The sequence below is a fragment of the Phallusia mammillata genome, chromosome 1 (assembly GCF_965637545.1).
Source record: "Phallusia mammillata chromosome 1, kaPhaMamm4.hap1.1, whole genome shotgun sequence".
Taxonomy (NCBI): Eukaryota; Metazoa; Chordata; class Ascidiacea; order Phlebobranchia; family Ascidiidae; genus Phallusia; species Phallusia mammillata.
This window is the reverse complement of record NC_137252.1, coordinates 31,433,825-31,457,004: the sequence shown is the minus strand read 5'-3', so window position 1 is coordinate 31,457,004 and position 23,180 is coordinate 31,433,825. Positions and strand designations below refer to the sequence as shown.

Below are 23,180 nucleotides of genomic sequence, written 5' to 3'. Positions count from 1 at the left end.
GCCGTAGATGAAAGTCACTAAAGGTCGCAAAATATTTGATCGCGTAAACGCGGGAAGAACATAAACATGGAAAGCCCACGGTTTTTCTCTTTGTATTCCTCAATTTTAGGATTAAAATAATAGCGTGAACAAAAAGTTAAATTTCACAAGTTGCAACATGATATATTGATACAACTACAACATGTTTGGATAACGTTCACCACATTTTTCCCCTATTGCTTTGTCTGCTGGTCATTGTTGCGCAGATCAAGACTAGACATGTACTTGCAACATCTAAGTCCTAAGATCCTGACTATTTACTTATCATTTTTTGACATTGGCGTATTTTCAACCGCGAGGTTTTTGCGGCTGTTTCCCGATTCCGTGGCGCTAGTGTAGTGTTTTCGTATTCCTATGTGCCATTTTCATGCACGGTTTCAAAATTAATACAATACAATACAATACAATCATGATCAATAGTGACATTAACTAGAAAGTCAATAAAACTTAAATTGACACCTGGCCGGTAGGATTGGTTAACCAGAACTAAAAAAACGATTAAAGCAACCCTTACCAATTGCTACCATAGCTACTGTATATATTGTGTTTTCATTTGCAATCAAACAGATCTCAAAAATAAGTGTATGCCTGCAGTCCAGCACTTAAATACATACTTGAACTTGTTTTCACTTTTCATTTTTTTACTGTGTTGTAATTGCACTGCAATTTTAATGATTTATTGTATATTTATAACTGCTGTTATATGAAGTGTGTTTTAAGTGTGAATATGTAGCATGTACTTCTTTCTTATACTTATGATGTCATTGTACATTTAATACAAAATAAATACATGTCCATGTGAAACAACATTTTTAAAGTCTGCCAAACTGCAATTGTATTGGTACAAGTTTGTCTTTACCAAAAAAAGCATGTGGAAGTTGATTACCCAAACAATCAACTATGTGCTAAAATTTTTCTTTTGTGAGCAAAAAGATACATCCCTTCCGTATACTGGCTTGTATATTTTTTTAGATTGTTTAGAACCATGCATTGTGTACTTCAGTTTCTCTTTTGTGTTTACACAAACTGCGTCATTGTGGACAGAGGCTCATGTGGTGTGTGCGTTGTGCCATTGTTGCTAACTAAAAACACATGAATGCCCTTGAAGTGAAAGCACACTGATGCCAGGTTTTGGTGTGTGTACTAAGTGCCTTTATTTGCTATTAACAAGACAGATGTTGGATGACATTTTAACTTTTTAAAAGCCGATGGTTTAGTGTTGAGTGACCTACATTCATCACATTAATGGTGCTAATAGTATGACTGAAGAAGCAGTACAAAAAATTGCAAGATGTCAAACTGAAAGGTTGCTAAGACATCTAAAAGATGATATTCCCTTTTCTGATGCAAAAATTGATGAAAATATTTATCCTCAGTTGGTCAAGGTTTCCTTTTATTACACTGAATATTTTGAAGAAGTGAAAAAAATAGACCCAAACCAGGTGGTAAAATTCAAAGATCTAATTTCTGAAAATAAAGGTGATTATGTAGTGCTTACAGGCCCACCAGGTTCAGGAAAAACAACCATCGCAAAAAGATTATCTTGTCAAACCAGTGCAGCAGAATATTTCTTTTATGTAAGTCTTATGGAGGTGGTACCAAATGGTCCAATAACATACAAGCAACTTCTTCTTGACCATATTTTTCCTGACATCAGTGAAGAAATTAGGAAAGATGCATTTAGATGGATAAAAGAGAATCCAGACAGATGTGTTGTTATTCTGGATGGTTATGACCAAGCTATTTGGTCAATACAGGATCTAAAACCTCAATATGCAGATTATGAAACCCCCAAACCTGTGAACCAATTGGTTTCAAATATGTGCTGTAGAAATGTTTTTTCTGAAGCCACTCTAATGTTAACATCACGATCCCATGCCTTGTTGTCGATTCCTTCTTATTTTCGTGCTAAAAACACTCTTTTGGTTCATGACCTTGAAGAAAAAGATATGAAAAAATTTTTTTTTTTAATTGCTAGAGAAAATGCCACTGAAGCATGGCAACGCCTGCATGATAAAGCATCACATCTTCTCTATCTTTGTTACAATCCTCTTCTACTGCAGTTTGTGGTCAATCTATTATTAGATGACTCTATTCCCATTCAATCAATAACCATTTTGTTTCAAAAGGTGATAGAAAGTATTCATCGTCAAAACTCTTCACAGGCCGGTTCTAAAGATTTGATGAATCCAATGTCTTCGCTGGCATTTAAGGGAATGGAAAAGTCTGTCTTTTTGTTTGAGGTTGATGACCTACAAAAGGAAGGGCTTACTGAAGTAAAAGTTCAAGATTTTGTCATTAGCTTTGGCAAACTGCCCAAAAGTGGGGGGCAGAGGCTGTTTGATGGTGACAAACGCTTTTATTTCTGCCATCAAACCCTGCAAGAATATTTTGCTGCACATTACATTGCTAAGCTTATGCCCTACAACAAGTTTAGTAATTTAATCCCCCAGATTTTTCATGAAAGGCGTTGGTCCATGGTTAAAAGATTCCTTGTTGGTCTTTTGCTGGAAGGAGCTCCAGCCAGTACACACGATGGTGAGAAATCAATCAACCCGGCTTCACAGAACATGAAATACTATTTGCATGAATCTTACAGTGTAAATTTTTAAGAGATTTTTAAACTAGCCATTTTGTTTCATTTGGTGCTTGGGCTGAATATTACTAGTAGATTATTTTTTTCTTTATTGCAGATAAAGTTTTTGACTTGGAAGCACAACTTTTCCAACTTACTGCTTTTCAAAAAGATTGCAAGGAAATCAAGAAACATAACGCTTATGGTAAACTTTGTTCTTGTTTCTTCTAAAAACTATTTACAAACATGTTAATCTCAAGTAAAAATATCCTCTGTAGAATTAAATAATGGTCGAAGTAAGGCGTTTATTTGCCAGTAAACCAGTATTTTTTTAGCTGAGGTAACTGTATTTTCAAACTCTTTCAGCTTTGGGCAAACAGGGGGTACATTTATTCTTTTTGGTGTACAGTGTGTACTCATTCTTACATTTTTTAGATTTACTGGAAATTATGGTGGATTTGCAAGACTGTGAAAAAATGATACAACATTTAGCTGAACAACTTTGTCCTAATCTGCACTTTATGGGGTTTCCATTGTCACTTAATGCATGCTATGCTTTGGGACAATTTCTGCAGCACACACACAAAGATATTGTGCAGTTGTCATTTGTGCAGTGCAATCTCAAAGGATCAACACTTCAAGTCATCAGTAATGCAATTAAAGAGGGCGATTGCATGGTAATATGAAAAAATCCAATACATAACAAATGTATGTATGAAGGGACACCAAATATGTTCTTGCACCTGTTTGGAACTTTTTGAATAAAAATACTTGTGCCATTTATCATGTAAATGGAGGATATTTAATATTTGAACTAGCATAGTTTTTTTCAAAACAGCTTTTGTCTATTTTTTTTATTCAACTGTTATATTCAGGTTAAAAAGCTTGTGGTTTGTGATTGTACTTTGGTTGGCAACGATGGCCCAGAAATCATGTGTGACAGCATCATAAAGCTAGATGCATTAACTCTGGAAAATTGTGGAATTACCAAAATCAACAACCTTTGCAAGAAAATCAGGGTCAATGAAAAAAGGGTATGTTGGATTTTTATTTATTATGTAATCTTGTTAAAATGTGGGTTTGGTTGGATGCCAAATAATTATGGGTCCCCTTCCCTGAAGGGGACACATATTGATTTTACTCGATTTGTTTTTTTGTTTTTTCTTTTTTTTTCTTGTTTTTTTTCTGCCTAAAGTTTGTCCACCTCGTTTTGCCTTGAAATGTTTGATGGATTTGGATGAAATTTTCACAGATGGTAGATATAGTTATGTAGATGTGCCATTTGTTTAGTTTGACTCGATAGCCCCAGTGTTTACCCCACTAGCCCCCTAAAATGGGTAAATTTTGAACAATGTCCGAATTGGATGAAATTTGAAAAGTTTGTTCATTGTGCCATTTTAGGGCATCGTTTGTTGTGTTTTACCCTGTAGCCCCAATATTTACCCCACTAGACCCCTAAAATGGGTGATTTTTTAAACAATGTCCGATTTGGATGAAATTTGGACAGTTTGTTCATTGTGCTTTTTTAGGGCATCGTTTGTTGTGTTTTACACTGTAGCCCCAATATTAACCCCAGTAGACCCCTAAAATGGGTGATTTTTTAAACAATGGCCGATTCGGATAAAATTTGGACAGTTTCTTCATTATGCCATTTTAGGGCGTCGATTATTGTGTTTCACCATGTAGCCCAATATTTACTGCTTAAGCCACCTATTTTTTAAAAAACGGCCGATTTGGATGAATTTTTGATAGTTTTTTTGAATTTGGCATTTGTAGCTGTCGAATATTGTGTTTCACCCTGCAGCCCTATTATTTACCCTACCAACCCCCCAAAATGTGTGAATTAATCAACAATACATTTTGACAGTTTGTATAATATGCCATTTTGAGATGTCAGTGTTTTATGCTATTTAGGCACACAAACTTATAACAATGTCTCAATTGCATGAGATTTAGACAGTTTGTACTTTACATAACTTTTTTTTTAGGAACACTACCAATCACTGTGTTTGACTTTATAGCACCGTTTCTTATGGTTGTCTGTTTACAACTTTGCGGTTTTGGGGACCCATGAGTTTCTGCCTGCAGAAACAAATCAAGATTATAAAAAATGTTGGCTAATATAGGACCCAATATAAATAAATATAGAGAATATATTACAGTTTGCAGAATAGGTTGTAGTGTATATGCTATAGTAAAATGTGCTAAGCCACCCTTCTAGTTTTGGAACATTTCGCCTCTTGCTATATTTTTTGACCTTTAAACAAATATCTTCAGAAGCAGATAACACAGTTGTTTGTTTAGATTTGCCTTAACCTTTGGGCCAATCAAATTCAAAACGATGAACTTACCGCACTTGCAGAATGTGTTCCATTTCTTGATGCTTTGGAACTTGATCATAATCACATAACAGATGTGATTGATTTCGCTGAATGTTTCAAAGTGCCTTCAGTCAAGGTAGATATACAGCAAAATATTCCAAGAACAATAAAGAAGTCCTCTTGTATGTGTATTTTAGGGAGGGTTAAGTAAATTTGTAAAATTAAGCAAGACCAAGTCCTTTGATCTAGGTTTATAACAAAGAGTTTTTAGATGACTGTGCTAAGTTTGCGATACAACATGATTGGTGACCTTGGTGCCAGAGCAATGATGGGGTGCATTCACAATGTGGGAAAGATGGATCTTGCTGGCTGTAACATAAGTCAGGGGACAAAAAATGAAATGAGCAAAAAAATAGGAGATCAAGGTTTGCATGTGAGTATAATTTTCACACAGTTTAAAAATTTCCAAAATTTTGACAACATCAACATTTTTTGGTGATGGTTGTAAAAGAAATGGAAAAATAAAAACACAAATAAATTTTGCATGGGTAGCTTATTTTATTTGTATTACAGGAATCATCAGTTTTGTTTTGAAACTTCAAAATGAAGCTTATAAGTGCTGGATCCTCAATGCCCTCAGGAGGACATATTTGTAGTTAAGAATGTGTGTTTTGAACACATACTGATTGGTTTCCGATTTTTGCTTGTTTTATTTGTGTGAATGCACTTAGCCCCAATAGAAAACCTAGTTCCTGTATGTCTAGAATAATTTTAAAAATGGTTGCATTTTTCAAATGATCTGTATATTCTCAGCCTTACTTGTGTTACCTTTTTATCAGCTGTGTGCAATATACCCAAATATGTCTTTCATTTTGTTATGTGTTTTACCATTTCAAAGGTCTAATACTGTGTATTTAATATGTGTACTTTCTGTTTGGCTGTTTGCTTTGTGTTATTTTAAAAACACTGTGTTAAATTGGTATATGCCTTAATTAACTACTTTGGTGATCTGAAATGCCCCCACAATGGACAAAACTCACGGCAAGTTTATTTTATGGCTAGTCTATCGATATTGGTTGCTGAATCATAGTATGCCATGTCTATTGAGGGCGATATATCGAATCAGCCAGTCACCAAGCATTAGGGTTGCTCATGTTTTTTTTCGAAGAATATATGCCCCAATATATACGCATTGTCGCTACATTCTGTTTTAACTCTGCAAACTTTTTTTGACCTAAATGTTACCATTCTTGCCCCTTAATTAGTCATTGTCTAATAAACAAAAAGCTTTGGATTTAGGTTTAATTTTTGTATTGCAACCAACAGACACTGCCACTGAGAAAGAAATAGGTAAAAAGTTTGGATGGCAAAAAGTAGAGTTTACGGTTTCGGACACGATTGAATTCCAGAAGCAGAAATTATGAAATGTTGATGGCCACTGGAGGTAGTAGAGAGAGAATCCATCCTGCTAAGAATGTTTGTTTGTTTATTAGTTATTACTGTTTATTTGTCTGTGACTAGGTAGGAGTTAAATCAATGTTTGGGGACAATACAGCAATTTAATAACCTCTATGCCTTGTTTTTTTTCACAGTTGACATCATAAAACACTTACTAGACATAAAGAAAATGTGACGTGAAGTTGTGTTTTATGATGCAAATCTGATTACCTTTCATCAGTATTACCCTGAATTGTTTCACAGTGATCAGTCGGTAGTTGTGCTTTGCTCTTAACTTCTGTTTCATCTATAATACAAACCAGTTAGGTTTTAAGATGCTTACAAAACACCTTGTGTTAGAAACACATAAATACAGTCAAACTGTACAAAATTCATAGCAAAATAGCAATTGTTTTTTTTTCTATTTGACAAAGTATAAATGCTTAATAGAATAGATGATAATGATGTAGTAGACATTTTAAAATCATTTTAATTCTACTTACCTTCTGTAGCCAGTTCTGGTAGCCTTTCATTTCCAATGACAAGAGTTACAGGACTGTTACCATCACCCTGTAGCACAAAAACCAAATGGGCAAAAATAAAACAAATTGCACACAAAGAATGCTACAATTATATGCTTGATTCATTTTTTTATGAGCAAATGCTGCATGTAAACTTAAAAAAATTGCTTTCAGTACCACTTGAGGTAAGATGACTTTTTGGAGGTTTGGAATTTTGATTAAAGCACTAAGAAAGTCTGCATCGAGTCCGTTCATTTCCTCGTCACTGTCACACTGGCCTTTCACTTCACCATTTGATTGAAATATATCACTGTCAGTCATTAACATTTCTATGGTTTGGGGATCACTAAAGCGCAGACCTGTAAAAATGCGAAAAAATAGATTCAATTTACTCACCAGTAACTCATGTTGATTTGTGGTAACTGATCATCATCATATTTTTTGACATATACAGTTGAAGCTAAGTAATGGAGAGAAAAAAATGTCCAGTCCAGTTTACAGCTAATTACACAAAATGGTTGAAACTATCAAAAAATGTATTTGGCAATGCTGATGTATCATAAAGGCTTGGATCTGCAAGTTTCATAAGAAAAATACAAAACATAATGTCAGTGTCAGAAATAAAAAACATGCTTTTTTCACAACTCAAAATGGTATTACTTCTTAGCAAGTGCCCAGTTTGTATCCCATTTGTGTTAAACCCCTACCTTGTGTGTTAGGAGTTGGTGATTCTGCCCTCGGTAACATTTTATCTTTGGTGTTTGCCATTGATACCGGGAGATTATTTGTGGCACTATTGACCAACACAAATCGCTCATTCTGTCCATGGTTTGAAACTAAGATTCCAGCTAGTTTTGCTGGTGAATCTTCTTCCAAATATGGGTAGTGGTGCTGGAACAACATAGCATACAGTTAAACCAGCAACGATAAATGATAAAGATTCAAGGGCCAATATCTTTCATTTTCCGTGTATATTTTCCTTCTTTGTTTTACAACCAACTTGTATAATGTACATTGGTCTTTTTTGGGGGGTCATTTAAACCATAACTCCCTTTTCATGGTCAGAAACAGACTCTTTCACTTGAAACTAGAAAGGTGGCTTTCTGATATACTTCCATTTTATATATTCTATACGATATTTACCAATTTACTATACACATCATTTGATCTACACATATGATTGTTTTTGCAAGCAAAAACGAATGGGTCCCCACACGCGCATTTGTGCAGATTTACGGTAAACAAACATCCTGGTTATTTTAAGATTCTTAAGGAAAAACTTAACCAACTTTGGCAATAACCAAACTTTAAAATTTTTGTCCGTATTCTTTTTGCATCATTATTGTTATATAATTACAAAAAAAACAGTAAATAAGAATGGGAAAAAGACTTTTAATTTAATCTTTGTCCTTGATATTGTCATTCAAGGTTAGTTTTTAAACACAATTTTCCAAAACTGAAAATGTGCTTGATAACGTAATAAAACGACTTAGCATGCTGCGCAAAAACAGCTGATTTCTAATTACCGACACGACTGTGTCGTAAAACGTCCGTCCGGACGTCAAGCTGAGCACTCCCGCTGCATTCACCCGCCTTTATTGTAAACAAGCGAATTACTCCCTTGAGAGTTGAGACGTCTATCTGACTGACAGCGTACACATATTATGGGCTGTAAAAGTAACTATTTGGCCGATTAAGGCAAAATTTTAAATACTGAACGATAACCTACTGCAAATAATTGTTTAACATTTCAGCACATTAAGTCTTGTATTTTGGGCCTAAAACTTATTATTTTGGGGTTTAAAGGGTAAAATGGGTGAATCCAATAAAAAGTTACAAAATTCTTTAGAATAGCTTACATTGCACCAACCAACAAAGCATGAAACCCACAGATTATGTACTTGGGTCAGAACAGCCATTTTTAATTTTTTTCGTTTTGGGGGCCTGTGTGTGAACTGCTGGGTTGTTTGGGGTCAAACTTCAGGAGGATCAAATTTGGATTAATAACTAACATCTGTCCAAATTTGAATAAATTTAAAGCACTCTTTCTTGACCAAACGCATTTAACAAACCAGCGTTAGACAGAAATGAAAAATTAGGGGTTTAAGGGGTGAATCGAAAAAAAGATACAAAATTCTTTGAAATACCTTATATTACACCAAACAACAAAGCATATCACTCAGAGATGCTGTACTTCAGTAAGTATAGCCGTTTATAAAGAAATACGTTTTGGGGGCCTGTGGGTGAACCGTTGGGTTATTCGGGGTCAAACTTCAGGAGGATCAAATTTGGATTAATAACTAACATCTGTCCAAATTTGAATAAATTTGAAGCACTCGTTCTTGACCAAACACGTATAACAAACCAGCGTTAGACAGAAAAAGGAAAAAAAAATACGGACAAAAACAATATGTGTCCCCTTCTAGAAGGGGACCCATAATAAACCACACATTCTAGGTCTATTTGTATATGGGTCAAACTTATTCTAAGCCGCACTTTTAAATAACTGAAATACACCAAGATACTAAGTAGCAGGCGAAAAGTAATCAAGTTGTATAACAAAACCTTAAATAGAAAATTTGCTTTATTGCAGTTACAGTGGAATATTTCTTATTTGTGTTTTCATATTTGAGGTGACATATACAAGGAAAAGGTAGCACAATCAAGGGGACAACTATAGAGGTGGTATAAACAACACCTGTTTAACATGTTTAAGAAGGTCAGCGCCTTCATCTGAAGAGAACTGACACTGTGGACATGGGTAGATCTTTAGACCAACATGTTTTTTTGTCTTTTTTACATGTTTCCTGATGTTTTCAATGTTGGTGCACCTTTGCAAGAATAAAAAAAAACTTTTATACACTTCACAGATCTTAAGTTGTATTTATGAACAACAGCAGATGCATTTTGTACAGTAAAATGTTTGGCATAAAAATACATTGTACAGTAAAACTCAGCTAATCCAGACCTGCTTGGAGCAATTTTCCGGATTTGGTTTAACTGATGTCGATTAGTTTAAGCCCTACCACATTACAAATCATTTGTACCTCTAATTTTGTCCGAATTAAGCGAAGATTGAATTTGTGGCCAAGGCACAGTTTACAAACAGTTCAGTAACCATCAAGAAAATGTGCAGAATCATTGTTGTTTTAGTCTACAATTGTTTCAAACTTACCTATAATCACAGTAGGGACATTTGAAAGGTTTGAGTCCAGAATGTTGTAGCATGTGTCGCTTAAGCCCAGTTGGGTGGTTGGTCTTATACGAGCATACCCTACATTTATAAGTTTTCTCCCCAGTATGTTTTCGCTTGTGTTTGTCCAAAAGTGACTTCGTTGAAGTGATGAATGAACACTCATCACACTTATAAGGTTTCTCTCCTGAAAAAGGTAAACTTTATAGAAATACTGAAACAAACATGATTGTTTTAATAAGTGACATTGCCTTATTTGTTTTTAAGTTAAAAGGTGAATTACATTTATACTGTATTGCCAGTTTGTATGTTTTACATTTTCTTTAAACACGTACCACATACTCCATGTGCTATACTTACAGCTGATATACATTTATTATCTCATAAAAAAAAGAAAACAACTAAAATTAAGAACGAAAAATAGTAACCATCCAAGAAATACTTGTGTTAAGTTAATGTGAAGCCTGAGCTTGGTGATTTGATATGATGAGATCAAGTCGGGGTTTAACGGGAGACAAGCTCACACGCAACGCAGCATTTAGTGTGTCAGTGTTAAGACTGTTTCGTGTCTTCGATTTCGTAATAGCTACAGTCGAAAACCCTGACTCACAAAGATATGTGGTGGTGAATGGCAAAAGATATTTAATTGCACGCTCTGACAAGGAAGGGTATTCCTTGATAGTCATCATCCAAAAAGAAGGAAGATCTACTTGTTGATATTGAAACTTCAAAGCACTGTCTTCGGAAAGTTCAATAAGTTTATTTTCAAGTTCTATGGGCAGGGCAACATCCTCCAATGCAGAATTAACAGCAAATGGATTCAAAATCCATAGGTTTCCAGGACGTGGATCTTCTGGAAAGTAGTGGTCAAATTTTTTCGATAGTTGGGCCAAATGATGAATTATCATTTCCGAGATGTCCACGTGGGGGATAGTTTCGTGGTTTTCGCTAAGGAGTGGGAACATATTAAGCCGTTTATCTTCCACTCTTCTTTCCAGAGACTTATCTTTTTAACCCCCCCCCCCCTCTATTCTATCGGCAACTAAAAATATTGAGCTGTGTCTACCTTGCATTGACACGTTGAGCTGATTCAACTGGTCAAATATATCGGAAAGGTAGGCCAGTTTTGCACAAAAGTAATCGTTAATGTAATGATCAGCAAGAGGTGAATGCTGATCCTGGAGAAATATGTGCACTTCACTTTTTAGTTCAAAAAGACGATTAAGAATGCACCCCTTTGAAAGCCACCTAACCTTACTGTGGTACAGAAGCTGTAAGTGTTCTGAATCAAGTCTGTCGCACAAGGCAGCAAAACATCTCGAGTGCAGCGCATTCTTCTTAATGTAGTTCACAGTTTGTACAGCTACAGACATGACGTCATGTAGTTCGGGTGACATCTGCCTTGTAGCGAGGTTTTCTCTGTGTAAAAAGCAGTGAGTCCATTTTGCTTGTCCCGCTCCCTCTTGGATTTGTTTTACAACGCCATGATGTACCCCAGTCATTGATGCAGCGCCATCTGTGCACACACCTACACAGTTCTTCCAATCAATGGAATTGTTAGCAAAATGGGTGTCAAGGCAACTAATTACCTCGTCAGCAGTTGTTCGAGTAGGAAGTTCTTGGCAAAATAATAGATCGTCATGAATATTACCATCAGCACAGTACCGTACAAACACAAGTAACAAAGCTTTGTTGGAAATATCAGTGGATTCATCCAACTGTATGGCATAATAGTGACTAGACTTAATCCCTTCCAACAGCTGACATTCTATGTCAGCACTCATTTCAATAATTCGCCTCGTAATTGTGTTGTTGGACAGTGGAATTGACTCAAGTTTAGCTGCAGCAGATGTGCCAAGTACTTCCCGACACATATCAATAGCACAAGGAAGAATTAATTCCTCTGCAATGGTAAATGGCTTCTTGCAGCGAGCAACACAAGCAGCCACCATATAACTAGCCTTCAATGCGGACTTTGATTGCGTGCTAAATGAAGTCATGACTCGCTGCTGTGCCTGCAAACCATCTCTTTTTCTCTAAAAATATTTCTTGCACTTCGCTGCAGTATGTGGATGGTGTGTGTCCAAGTGTCTTTTGAGTTTTGATGGTTTCAGTGCCTCATTGGACAATATTTTTGCGCACTCAACACATTGTGCTTTTGCCTCAAATTCACTTCCTGCCTTTATGAAACCATACTTGATGTGTTCTGGGTCATATTTTCTAACTACAACTGTCCGGGATTTGTTTTGATTTTCTTCACTTTCCTTGCTTTTTCGTTTTAAAAAACTATCCATTTCGAAGTTATGCAAAGACCAAATAAAGCTAAGAATAAGAGTTCCAGCATCAAGATTTTACAACTAGCACAAGTACTGTTGTGACGTGACAATCGCAGTTTGTTTGTGAAATAAAGCTTTGTTTAACGTGAAATCTTATGCGCCTATGCGGCTATCATAGTAAGTCGTATCATATTTTTGAGAACTTGAAAGTACGTTCACACGAACTGTGTATCTTTTTGTAAATTCTGTATTGGTATGGTAATAGTTTAAAAAGCTTCGCGGCCCACCAGAAAGAACGTGGCGGCCCACCGGTTGGGAAGTGCTGGTGTAGGCTACACTGTTTTCCCAGTTAAATTGTATAGTAAATTCATACCTTTGTTATTTTATCTGAGATATCACATTTTAGGTGACTTAAACCTAATCAGAGTTTTACAAACCCATAAAGAATTGGTTGGCACATATGTAGTTGCCTGTTGTACCACCTTTGTTAAAAACCTGATCTTAATAATGTCTCCATGAATTTTTGCTTACCTGAGTGAACTCTTTGATGGTCAAGTAATGAAGAGGTATTACGGAAACCATGTCCACACACATGGCAAGTTACTCTGTTGTAACCAGTGTGTGTTTGTATATGTTTGTTCACTGATGTCTTTGTAAGAAAAGTTTCATTGCATTCCTGGTGCAAGAAAACAACACAAACTTAAAATTGTTGGATAACACTAGACCTAAGACCAAATACCCAAGGATCATAGTTACATTCGCAATTCATAACCTGATAATCGTAATTTGTCACAAACTTGATAGACTGCCTTTTGATAGTATCCAGCAGCATTTTGATTAGTGGTAACAGAAACAAAATTCTGAATAGGCGTTTTCGTCCACCAGGTTGCATATTTAACAAATATTTCGTTCAACTGGTGTAATGTTACACAAAACTAGAATGGTGGCTTTCTGATATACTTCCATTTTATATATTCTATACGATATTTACCAATTTACTATACACATCATTTGATCTACACATATGATTGTTTTTGTAAACAAAAACTAATGGGTCCCCACACGCGTGTTTGTGCGGATTTACGGTAAACAAATGTTGCGGTGATTTTTAAATTCTTAAGAACAAATTTTTAGAATGCATTAACCCAACAATGAAAAATTTTGTTGTATTTTTTGCACTATTATTGTCGTATAATTACAAAAACATTAAAAAAGAACGAAACAAATACTTTCAATTTAATCTCTTGCTTTGACCCAGATATTGTCGTCCAAGGTCGGGTTTTAAACACAATTTTTTCTAGAAAGCTGTAACAGTTGTGTTACAGACAATTAAAAAGCGATTTGCTGCAAGTGTATACATAACTTTTCATTTAACTTTGTTTCGCAAAACGAGTTTTTCATTTAACTTTGTTTCGCAAAACGAGTACCATTGACCTGTAGTAACCTTTAGGGTGCACACACCAAACGACTGTTTGACCTTTTGACACCGTTTTCAATAGCACGCCGTCCTTGGTGTTCAACAACACCGTTTGACCTAATTTATACATGCCTTGAGTATTTGATTCAAAAAACAAAAAAAAACGCTACGTTATGGCGAAAGAAAGTTCTGAACTGTGTTAGTAATACCTTCTAATTGACCTTAAGTAACCCGTGGTCATGCAACGGCCAACCTGACAACGAGCATTTAAAAAACTTTCATCTTGCAAAAAAGTCAAGTTTATTTTTTCATATTTAGTTTCTTTAACAAAGTTTTGCTTGACATTATACGAAACCGAAGCGCGCTTATTAGGTTTAAATCGCGTCATATGTGTGAAACCTTTGCCAAAACTGAAAATGTGAGTGATAACTTAATAAAACGACATAGCATTGCTGTGCAAAACAGCTGATTTCTAATCACCGAAACGACGTCTCGTAAAACGTCTGTCCGACGTCAAGCTGAGCCCTCCTGCTCTGCCCTATTATTCGTAAACGTACTCTCTGTGGACTTCTGCCTACAGTGTCTTTCTTGACCAAATGAGCGTTAGAAACATTTACGTTTCGGGGGCCTGTGGGTGTGTCGCTGGGTCATTCCGGGTCAAACTTCAGGTGGACCAAGTTCAGATTAATATATAACATATGTCCAAATCTGAATAAATTTGAAGCACTCTTTCTTTACTAAACAAGCGTTACAAACCAGTGTTAAACATTTTACGTTTCGGGGGCCTGTGGGTGAACCGCTGGGTAATTTGGGGTCAAACTTCTGGTGGACCAAGTTTGGATTAATATCTAACATATGTCCAAATTTCAATAAATTTGAAGCACACTTTCTTCACTAAACGAGTGTTACAAACCAGCGTTAAAAATTTTACGTTTCGGGGGCCTGTGGGTGAACCGCTGGGTAATTTGGGGTCAAACTTCAGGTGGTCCAAGTTTGGATTAATATCTAACATATGTCCAAATTTGAATAAATTTCAAGCACTCTTTCTTGACCAAACGATCGTTACAAACCAGCGTTAGACAGAAAAAAGAAAAAGGGAAGGGGACCCATAAATACTAGTTTTTTTTGTGTGTATTGTTTTTGTTTTTTTTGTTATGGACAAAAACAACTAGTATTTTTGTGTAACATTACACCAGTTGAACGAAATATTTGTTAAAAAAGAAACAAAATTGGTATAAAGCTTAAAAACAGTGCATTTTGGAACACTATATACGGATATGTTCATAAGTTTAATGGTGAAAATAACGGCCCAAATAGACGTAAAAAGCGACATGCTTTATTGTTCAAACGTTTCGGCAAATGCTCATGCCATCATCAGTGATATCGATATCATTTGGGCCGTTATTTTCAGTGCATTTTGTTTAAAGCAATCTTAGTTGTCATTATTATTGGAAACCATCATTCTTCAGCCACCGGTTTTAAATAAGCTTGTGCACATTTAGCCTTTAAAGGTATTTTCATACAACTAGTTGACTGACTGTGCACTTGTAGTTCCGTGGTCTTTCATCTTCCATGCCATGTTTTGATATAAGATGTGACATCAGTTTGTACTGTTGTCTAAATGTCATGGTACACTGTGGACATTTGAATGCATTTGCTCCTAAACAAAGAAAAAGATGCAAAACTCATTTTACACATTGCATTAAAGTTACAAAGACCTATCACATTTCGAGTTTTTAACAACAAATGTCAATCAAAAGTTTTGGGGTAATAGTGTGCCAGCATGAAGCCTCAATTTTAGGTATTTCCTGGCCTAAATAATCTTTTAGCTTAATTGTGCTGCTATGATTTCTTTAGAGTGAAATAAGCCTAAAAATGAGGAAAAAAATTGGAAAACAAATTTTTACCTAAATGTTGTCGCAGATGAATAAGAAGATCACAGTTGCGATAGAAAAGCATTGAGCATCGAACACATTTGTACGGTTTTAGTCCTGTATGTTTCTTTCTGTAGTGTGTAATCATGCTTCTTCGTACAGTGAAGTTCTCATTGCACTTGAGACATTTTCCTGGCAATTTGACTTCACGCAATTCCTTCTCTTCATCCTGTATTGCTGAGTGGTCTGTCCCTAGGTAACACTGTTAAACAAAATTGTCAGTTAGATCCAAAACTCCTATTCATGGCACAAAAATTGAAACACCAATCATTGTTTTGGGGGAAGGTGGGGGAGGAGGTTTATTGGTAGGCCACTACATTTTTATCTGTAACTTTCAATACATAACCATTAATATAACTTTTTAAACTTTTAATACATCACATGTGCAGTTTTTGTGTCACAATGTCTTTCCACAAGATTTCTGTGTTGTGATGTTTGTAATTATTAGACACGACAACAAGATATATGAGATGTTGGACACTTAACATCAATTTGATGACCTAAAGGAGCTTGAAGGAAAGCTTTCCATTAGCATTTTAATACATAACCAGTATTGACCATTTTAAGGGGCTAGTATGTCCGAACTTGGTAGGTACCATTAGAAGCTTCTTGGTTTTGAAACACAATTTATGCTATTAAAAAGTTTTGAGGTAACTTTGGTTTAAAAGCAAAACTTACATCCGCTTTAATAATATGATCCAGACTTTTGACATGTTTTTCCCGTTTTGCTTTTGAGGCATAAACAAAATTGCAAACTCTACATATTCCTCCCACTAAAAGAAAAGTAGTTTTGGTCAAATATATTTTTATGGGCCACATAAATCCAACAAATTTGTCAAGAAAAAACACAAGTACCGAACATGTTTTAAAGAAGTTTTATTATTTTCTTATTACTATTTTAAACACAATTTTCACACAAGTAAGTCCAAATTTAGGCGAACAGATTTAACTACTTGTCACTAAAGACAAAATTTAATAATTAGAGAAGCCGTTTTCCAATGTTTTAGTGTAACTTTAAAACCAGGGATATATACCTAAATGTACACTTACACATTTCTTTGTCTTCAGGTGTTTCTTGTGCAACTTTTTCGCTTCCACTTTGTGGTAAATTTGTGGACAATGGTTTTCTTAGTTTTACTCTGAAAAATATACAAGCAGCAATAAATAAACTTAAACCAAAAATACAAACACACTTTAAAACAACTAATCGTTTTGCAAATTTTGGCATATTGTACCTTGGCGGGGGCTTTAATGTTAGCTTTAAAGGTCTGGCAACTACCATGTCAATTTTTTTCAAATCTTCAATTTTCTTTTTCAGGGTGGTCTTTCTGATTTTAGGTGTTTCTGAAAACAAAATACAATAACACTCATTAGATTTCTTTTTTAATGTAACACCTACCAGCAATCACCTTTTCTCGGTAATTTGTTGTACATGTGCAATTATTTTTATTTGTAACAAAACTGTGACATTTCTTAATCTTTGGGCCCCAAACTGGAGACGGGCATGCGAGCGTTTTTTGCACAATGTGCTCGAAAATGTGCAGGTCGAAATGTGCGCACATTTTTCGAAAATGTGCAGGTGCCAAAATGTGCAGGTCAAAATGTGCGCACATTTTTTGAAAATGTGCAGGTGCCAAAATGTGCAGGTCAAAATGTGCGCACATTTTTTGAAAATGTGCAGGTGCCAAAATGTGCAGGTCAAAATGTGCAGGTGCCAAAATGTGCAGGTCAAAATGTGCAGGTGCCGAAATGTGCAAGTCATAATGTGCAGGTGCCAAAATGTGCAGTCGCTCAAATGAAGTATTGATATTTAACGTCAAACTATTGTTGTGGTCATAAATTGTGCCAAAAATATTAGTTATAAGTTATGACCTATAAATTAAAATCGGATTTAAGAGAAACTTGTAAAAATGCATGTTGTGTTTGTTAGATATGGCAAAGCGTGAAATTATCTAGCATTCAGGAAATAGGAAACACTGTTTTTCAGACTAGATATGTACACGATCGTCACCTCAATCGGTTTGACTTTATTGTTTTTAATTTAAGGCCTGTTAGCTTGTAGCCTGCCCAGCTTCTATAGATTTTACAATTAGACAATAGTATACTCATATGACAGTCCAGCTATTGTTTCCGTCACGCTTGATTAACACTACACGCTTGTCGGATGCTTGCATTGAGTTTGGTGCTTTAAGAGCAAGCAAATGACAAAGCTGGGCTTGTATGGTCAGATTTATGCATCTACCCTGTATAATGTTACTACGTGGTTGTGATTGTGCTGTTGGAGAGTATTTAATGTACGTTTTATCTTTTTAGTACTTAAACGCTTTGAAGTGATTTTACCTAACATATTAAAGGGTGCATAAAGTTTATTACTAATTGATTTAAAGTCTGGTAAAAATAGAACTTTCCTAACTGGCTGTATCTTTGAACTGATGTTCAACGACTTTGGCCTCGACCAGGAACTCTGGACAGACGAAAGGTCAAGCTTGAACAAAGATCATGTTTTTTTCCAAAGTTACTCATTTTAAACTGTCAACAAAGGGTAAATTTTGTGAATCAAAAATTAAGTTTATTTGAAGAAAAATTCAAGGCACCAAAACAATTGCTAGACATCATAACCACCAAGGAAACTGGTGCAGAAAACACAAGTCAAATTGCTATGATAAGTAACAAAGAGTTAGACACAACAGAGTATTTATGAGGATATGTTTTTTCAAGGCAAAAAACTAGTTTACGGAAGTTATCAAAATTGTCAGCATGTTGTCAACCATGCGACCACAGGGCCAGCTGATTTCTTTAGTGGAGCCAAAGTCTGGAGGTCTCGCTTATCCTTTTATGAGTTACTGCAACTTTTACAAAGTGCGTAAATGCCTGACAGGATGTTTACGGCCAGCCAACAAGCTAGATTTTTACTGCATTGCAAAAGTTACACTGATCCTCACAGAGTTTCCAAAAAAGACATATGTGAAATTCTAGAAGTTGCTGGACTACCATATGAGTATACTGTTATTAAACTCAAAACCAAGTCAAAGACCCAGCTGTCCAGTGATTTTTATTCAATGAAACAAATGAATTATTAGAAAGTTTTCCATCCTTTGGGTTATACTGCACAATTGACAAAAGGACTATATATGTGTCTTTGGAAGAAACTCAAATGACAACATTCAAAAAGAAAAGGACAACCACACAGTTGCCCAACTTAATGTTTGACATTTTTTATTTGTTTGAGGCTCATTTACATGACATAACTTGGTATATGGGTATTTAATTAGGTTAGTTTTGAAACCCACACAAATACTTGATGTGATGCCCTAATTTTAAGTTTGCTAAAACATTCATGTTATTGCTTCTGACTTGCTATTGTGTGGACCAGATGGCTAAAAAGACCTACTGTAGGAATATCATAATACACCAAAATATCATTAGATGCTTTTGCAAAATTTGTAATTGTTTCCTGACTAATATACAGAAACTAGATGATTGCCATTATGAACGAAAAAGGTGTATGTTTCATGTGGGATTGCAAATAAATAAACAAACTAAATCTGGCGTGAACAATTAGAGAGATAAAGAGACTGAAACAGCCAGAAAGAATATTAGGATAGGGAAAATATTTTTTTGAGACCGCTGTGGGCATTCTGTTGTATATTTTTGGTAAAAAATATGTACAATGGTAACAAAACGGGTTTAGAAAAGGATAATACTGAGATGTCATGAAAAAAATGATGGATGTGCAATGCAAAAGTATAAGTTCTCACCATTTATATAGGCATCAGTTATTTACCACTGCATTTGTTTGAAACCACATTGTATTTTCAGTTATTTTTGCCCTGAAGGGTCATATTCTGTTCAGTTAAAAAACTTAATCCACTGCATTTAACAAGAAAAATAACATACCTATATAAGTTAATTGATTTGCACAGAACACTATTTAAAATAAAAATGCAGGGAAAGATATATAATAATTATGTAATTGGGACAAAAAATTGTTTGTGTGAAAGGGACAGAAAGACTTTTTTAGTATGAAAGGGAGAAATTTTGGCACCTGCACATTTTGACCTGCACATTTTGACCTGCACATTTTGACCTGCACATTTTGACCTGCACATTTTAACCTACACATTTTGACCTGCACATTTTGGCACCTGCACATTTTGACCTGCACATTTTGACCTGCACATTTTGACCTGCACATTTTGGCACCTGCACATTTTGACCTGCACATTTTGGCACCTGCACATTTTGACCTGCACATTTTGACCTGCACATTTTGACCTGCACATTTTGGCACCTGCACATTTTGACCTGCACATTTTGGCACCTGCACATTTTGACCTGCACATTTTGGCACCTGCACATTTTCGAAAAATGTGCGCATATTTTAACCTGCACATTTTGGCACCTGCACATTTTGACCTGCACATTTTGGCACCTGCACATTTTCGAAAAATGTGCGCACATTTCGACCTGCACATTTTGGCGCACATTGTGCAAATTCTTGCCGTAAGCCCTGTTGCCAAACTGGGACACCATTAGTTGGGTCACCAATTACAATATTTGATAAAGCCTTTAAAATATATTGTACCATGTTTTATTGCATGGGTCACTACAACTTTGTTATTAATTTATGCTTAAAATTTGGCCGCAACGAAATAAGAAGCACTTTTGACAGAGTTGAAAAAATGGACAAAAAATGATTTTACACTCAATACTGAATACCTGATGATTTTTCACACTTGTGGTGCTTTGCAACTTTTAGTTTTGTGCTGCTTCTTGTCATCGGTTTTGGTTTAGTTTTGCTTTTCACAGTTGCTCCCCGATCACATTTCGACAAGTTAAACTGATAAAGAAATTCTTCTTCATCAATGGAGTCAGGCACTATAAAAAATCATCATTCAATTTTGTGAACCACGAAAAACAGTTTTTCATGTTGGATGAAAAAATGTTACATAAACTTGTTAACACTGGCTAACAATAAATGAAACCACAACAACAACTAGAAGGGTGGCTTAGCACATATTGCCCTTGCACATACACTATGATCTATTTTAAAACATAAATATATTTCCTATGCTTATTTTGTATTGGGTCCCATATTAGCCATCGTCTTTTATAACCTTGGTTGTTTCTGCAGGCAAAAACTCATGGGTCCCCACACATGCAAAGTTGAAAATAATGCAATTCAATAGATAACAATGAGTAAGTTTGGTATTGTGAAGACAAACACAGTGATTGGTACTGTGCATATCTAAATATGCTATATGGAGTAAAAACTATTTAAATTAAAAAACTCATTTTAGGGGGCTAGTAGGATAACTAATTGAGGTTCAACACACACAAACTTAAAAGTAGGAAACCACAATGACTCAATCAATAGTACTGCAAAATTTCAGTCCAATCTGCCAACGTTTAAAATTTCAACCACTAGAGGTGTTTTGAGCAACAACCGTTAATGTTTCTGACGTCAAAGGGCTGTTAACAACCCCCGAACTGCAATGGCGCAATAATGATAATTGGCATACTTTACAAGCTATCCAAATTTTAGCCAATTCTGACATTGTTTACAAACTCACCCCTTTTAGGGGGATAGCGGGGTAAATACTAGGGTTATCCGGACAAACAAAGTGGGATGCACATCTACATAACTATATCTACCATCTGTATAAGTTTCAGCCACATCCATCAAGCATTTGATAGAAAAACGAGTCGGACAAACTTCGGGGGAAAATACCCATTTTAGGGGGCTAGCGGGGTAAATACTGGGGTTATCAACAAAAACAAAGTGGAATGCACATATACATAACTACATCTACCATCTGTATAAGTTTCAGCCACATCCATCAAGCATTTGATGGCAAAACGAGTCAGACAAACTTCGGGGGAAAATACCCATTTTATGGGGCTAGCGGGGTAAATACTGGGTTATCAACAAAAACAAAGTGGGATGCACATCTACATAACTACATCTACCATCTGTGTAAATTTCAGCCGAATCCATCAAACATTTGATAGAAAAACGAGTCGGACAAACTTCGGGGGAAAATACCTATTTTAGGGGGCTAGCGACATAAATACTGGGGTTATCAACAAAAACAAAGTGGGATGCACATCTGCATAACTACATCTACCATCTGTGTAAATTTCAGCCAAATTCATCCAAGATTTGATGAAAAAACGAGTCGGACAAACTTCGGGGAAAAAATACCCATTTTAGGGGGCTAGCGGGGTAAATACTGGGGTTATCAACAAAAACAAAGTGGGATGCACATCTACATAACTACATCTACCATTTGTGTAAATTTCATCCAAATCCATCAAGGATTTGATGGAAAAACGAGTCGGACAAACTTTGGGTAGAAGAATAAAAAAAAAAGAAAAAAAAAGAAAAAAAAAAAAACATTTTGAGTAAAATCAATATGTGTCCCCTTCAGGGAAGGGGACCCATAATAAGTACAAAAAGTGGGCTTGTTTGTTACATTTTATCTTGGCAGGCAGGCAACGCCTGCATGCAATATGCTCACAATAAGTCTGCTGTCAAGCAATCTTTTGTTTAATTTTTTTTAGGCAGTTGGTGACTTCAGTTTAGTTTAACCTATCGGGAGCCAATGGGTTGGAGCAATGTTGTTTGAGTTTCTTGCTTAAGGAAACACAAGCTGCCAAGATAGGATTAGAACCTACAACCTTGTGATCACATAGCAGTCCAGCTAACCACTTGGCTATGTGATCATATTACATTAATAAAAACGAGCACTTTGCTTACCTGATGAAATGGTTGTTGTAGTGGCGATCCTTTCGGTATTTAAAGCCTGGCTTGAAAACAGAAAGTTATTGTCCAGAGACTGAAATTGATTGTTGGATTGCGGGGAACTCAAAAGTGCTGTATAGGGTTCAGAAACACAAGATCCAACAATTTGACAAACTGCTCCTTTGCTGCCAAATTCATTAAACGACGCATCTTTCTTGTTTATGTCATAGTTGCAGAATGTCTCATTTGACAAAAGAATGTCTGATAAATCGGGCAATGGGTTTGCCTCATCATAACGCATGTATGACGACATTGCAGCTTCATCCTCCATTTTATAAATGGGAGATAGCTTTTGCAATATTCTGAATTGGCAAAAAAACTATCAAACCCAAAAAACTGCATGTACCCTAGATGTAAAAAGTGGGTATATTCAGTGATGGGATTCAATTTTTTTGTCAGCCGGTTCTATCACAAAAGTTGTATTTTTCAGCTGGTTCTGTAACAAAAAGTTTATTGACAGTAACCAGTAATGCTAACCATTCGCTGATCTCATAAAATTTTGTGAGACAATTCTGTAGAACTGGTGCGAACCGGCTGAATCCCACCACTTGGTATATTGTGTTTGTGCGTAAACCATGAAGAGCATTGTCGTGATGGTGAAAATGTGTTTGGACTTTTAATTTAGAATTTAAATCGGTTTGAGTAATTAAGTTTGAAGAACA

At 35.7% G+C, this 23,180-nt stretch overlaps 2 protein-coding genes across 7 annotated transcripts; one reads left to right on the top strand and one right to left on the bottom strand.

The window, feature by feature from the left end:
- Positions 1 to 7: 7 nt before the first annotated feature.
- On the top strand, positions 8 to 6,229 carry LOC145209289 (NACHT, LRR and PYD domains-containing protein 9-like). Its single transcript, XM_080079556.1, has 7 exons — positions 8 to 2,577; positions 2,733 to 2,819; positions 3,050 to 3,291; positions 3,490 to 3,648; positions 4,919 to 5,071; positions 5,207 to 5,368; positions 5,509 to 6,229. Exons 1-7 carry the CDS (start codon positions 1,299 to 1,301, stop codon positions 5,527 to 5,529), a joined length of 2,103 nt encoding a protein of 700 aa, XP_079935682.1. The 5' UTR covers positions 8 to 1,298; the 3' UTR covers positions 5,530 to 6,229.
- Positions 6,230 to 6,231: 2 nt separating this feature from the next.
- LOC145209288 (uncharacterized) lies at positions 6,232 to 23,180 on the bottom strand. 6 transcript variants are annotated; one of them, XM_080079553.1, is made up of 15 exons: positions 22,474 to 23,180; positions 20,433 to 20,591; positions 16,949 to 17,057; positions 16,764 to 16,852; positions 16,392 to 16,486; positions 15,687 to 15,915; positions 15,318 to 15,439; positions 12,894 to 13,038; positions 10,069 to 10,273; positions 9,592 to 9,724; positions 7,601 to 7,784; positions 7,071 to 7,252; positions 6,876 to 6,942; positions 6,604 to 6,679; positions 6,232 to 6,400 (listed from the first exon to the last, which is right to left on the bottom strand). In XM_080079553.1, exons 1-15 carry the CDS (start codon positions 22,787 to 22,789, stop codon positions 6,316 to 6,318), a joined length of 2,196 nt encoding a protein of 731 aa, XP_079935679.1. In that variant the 5' UTR covers positions 22,790 to 23,180; the 3' UTR covers positions 6,232 to 6,315. The 6 variants fall into 6 exon arrangements, 4 of the variants coding, with proteins under 4 accessions (XP_079935679.1, XP_079935680.1, XP_079935681.1 ...); XM_080079554.1 differs by having other exon boundaries at positions 6,232 to 6,403; positions 6,620 to 6,679; XM_080079555.1 differs by having other exon boundaries at positions 6,620 to 6,679.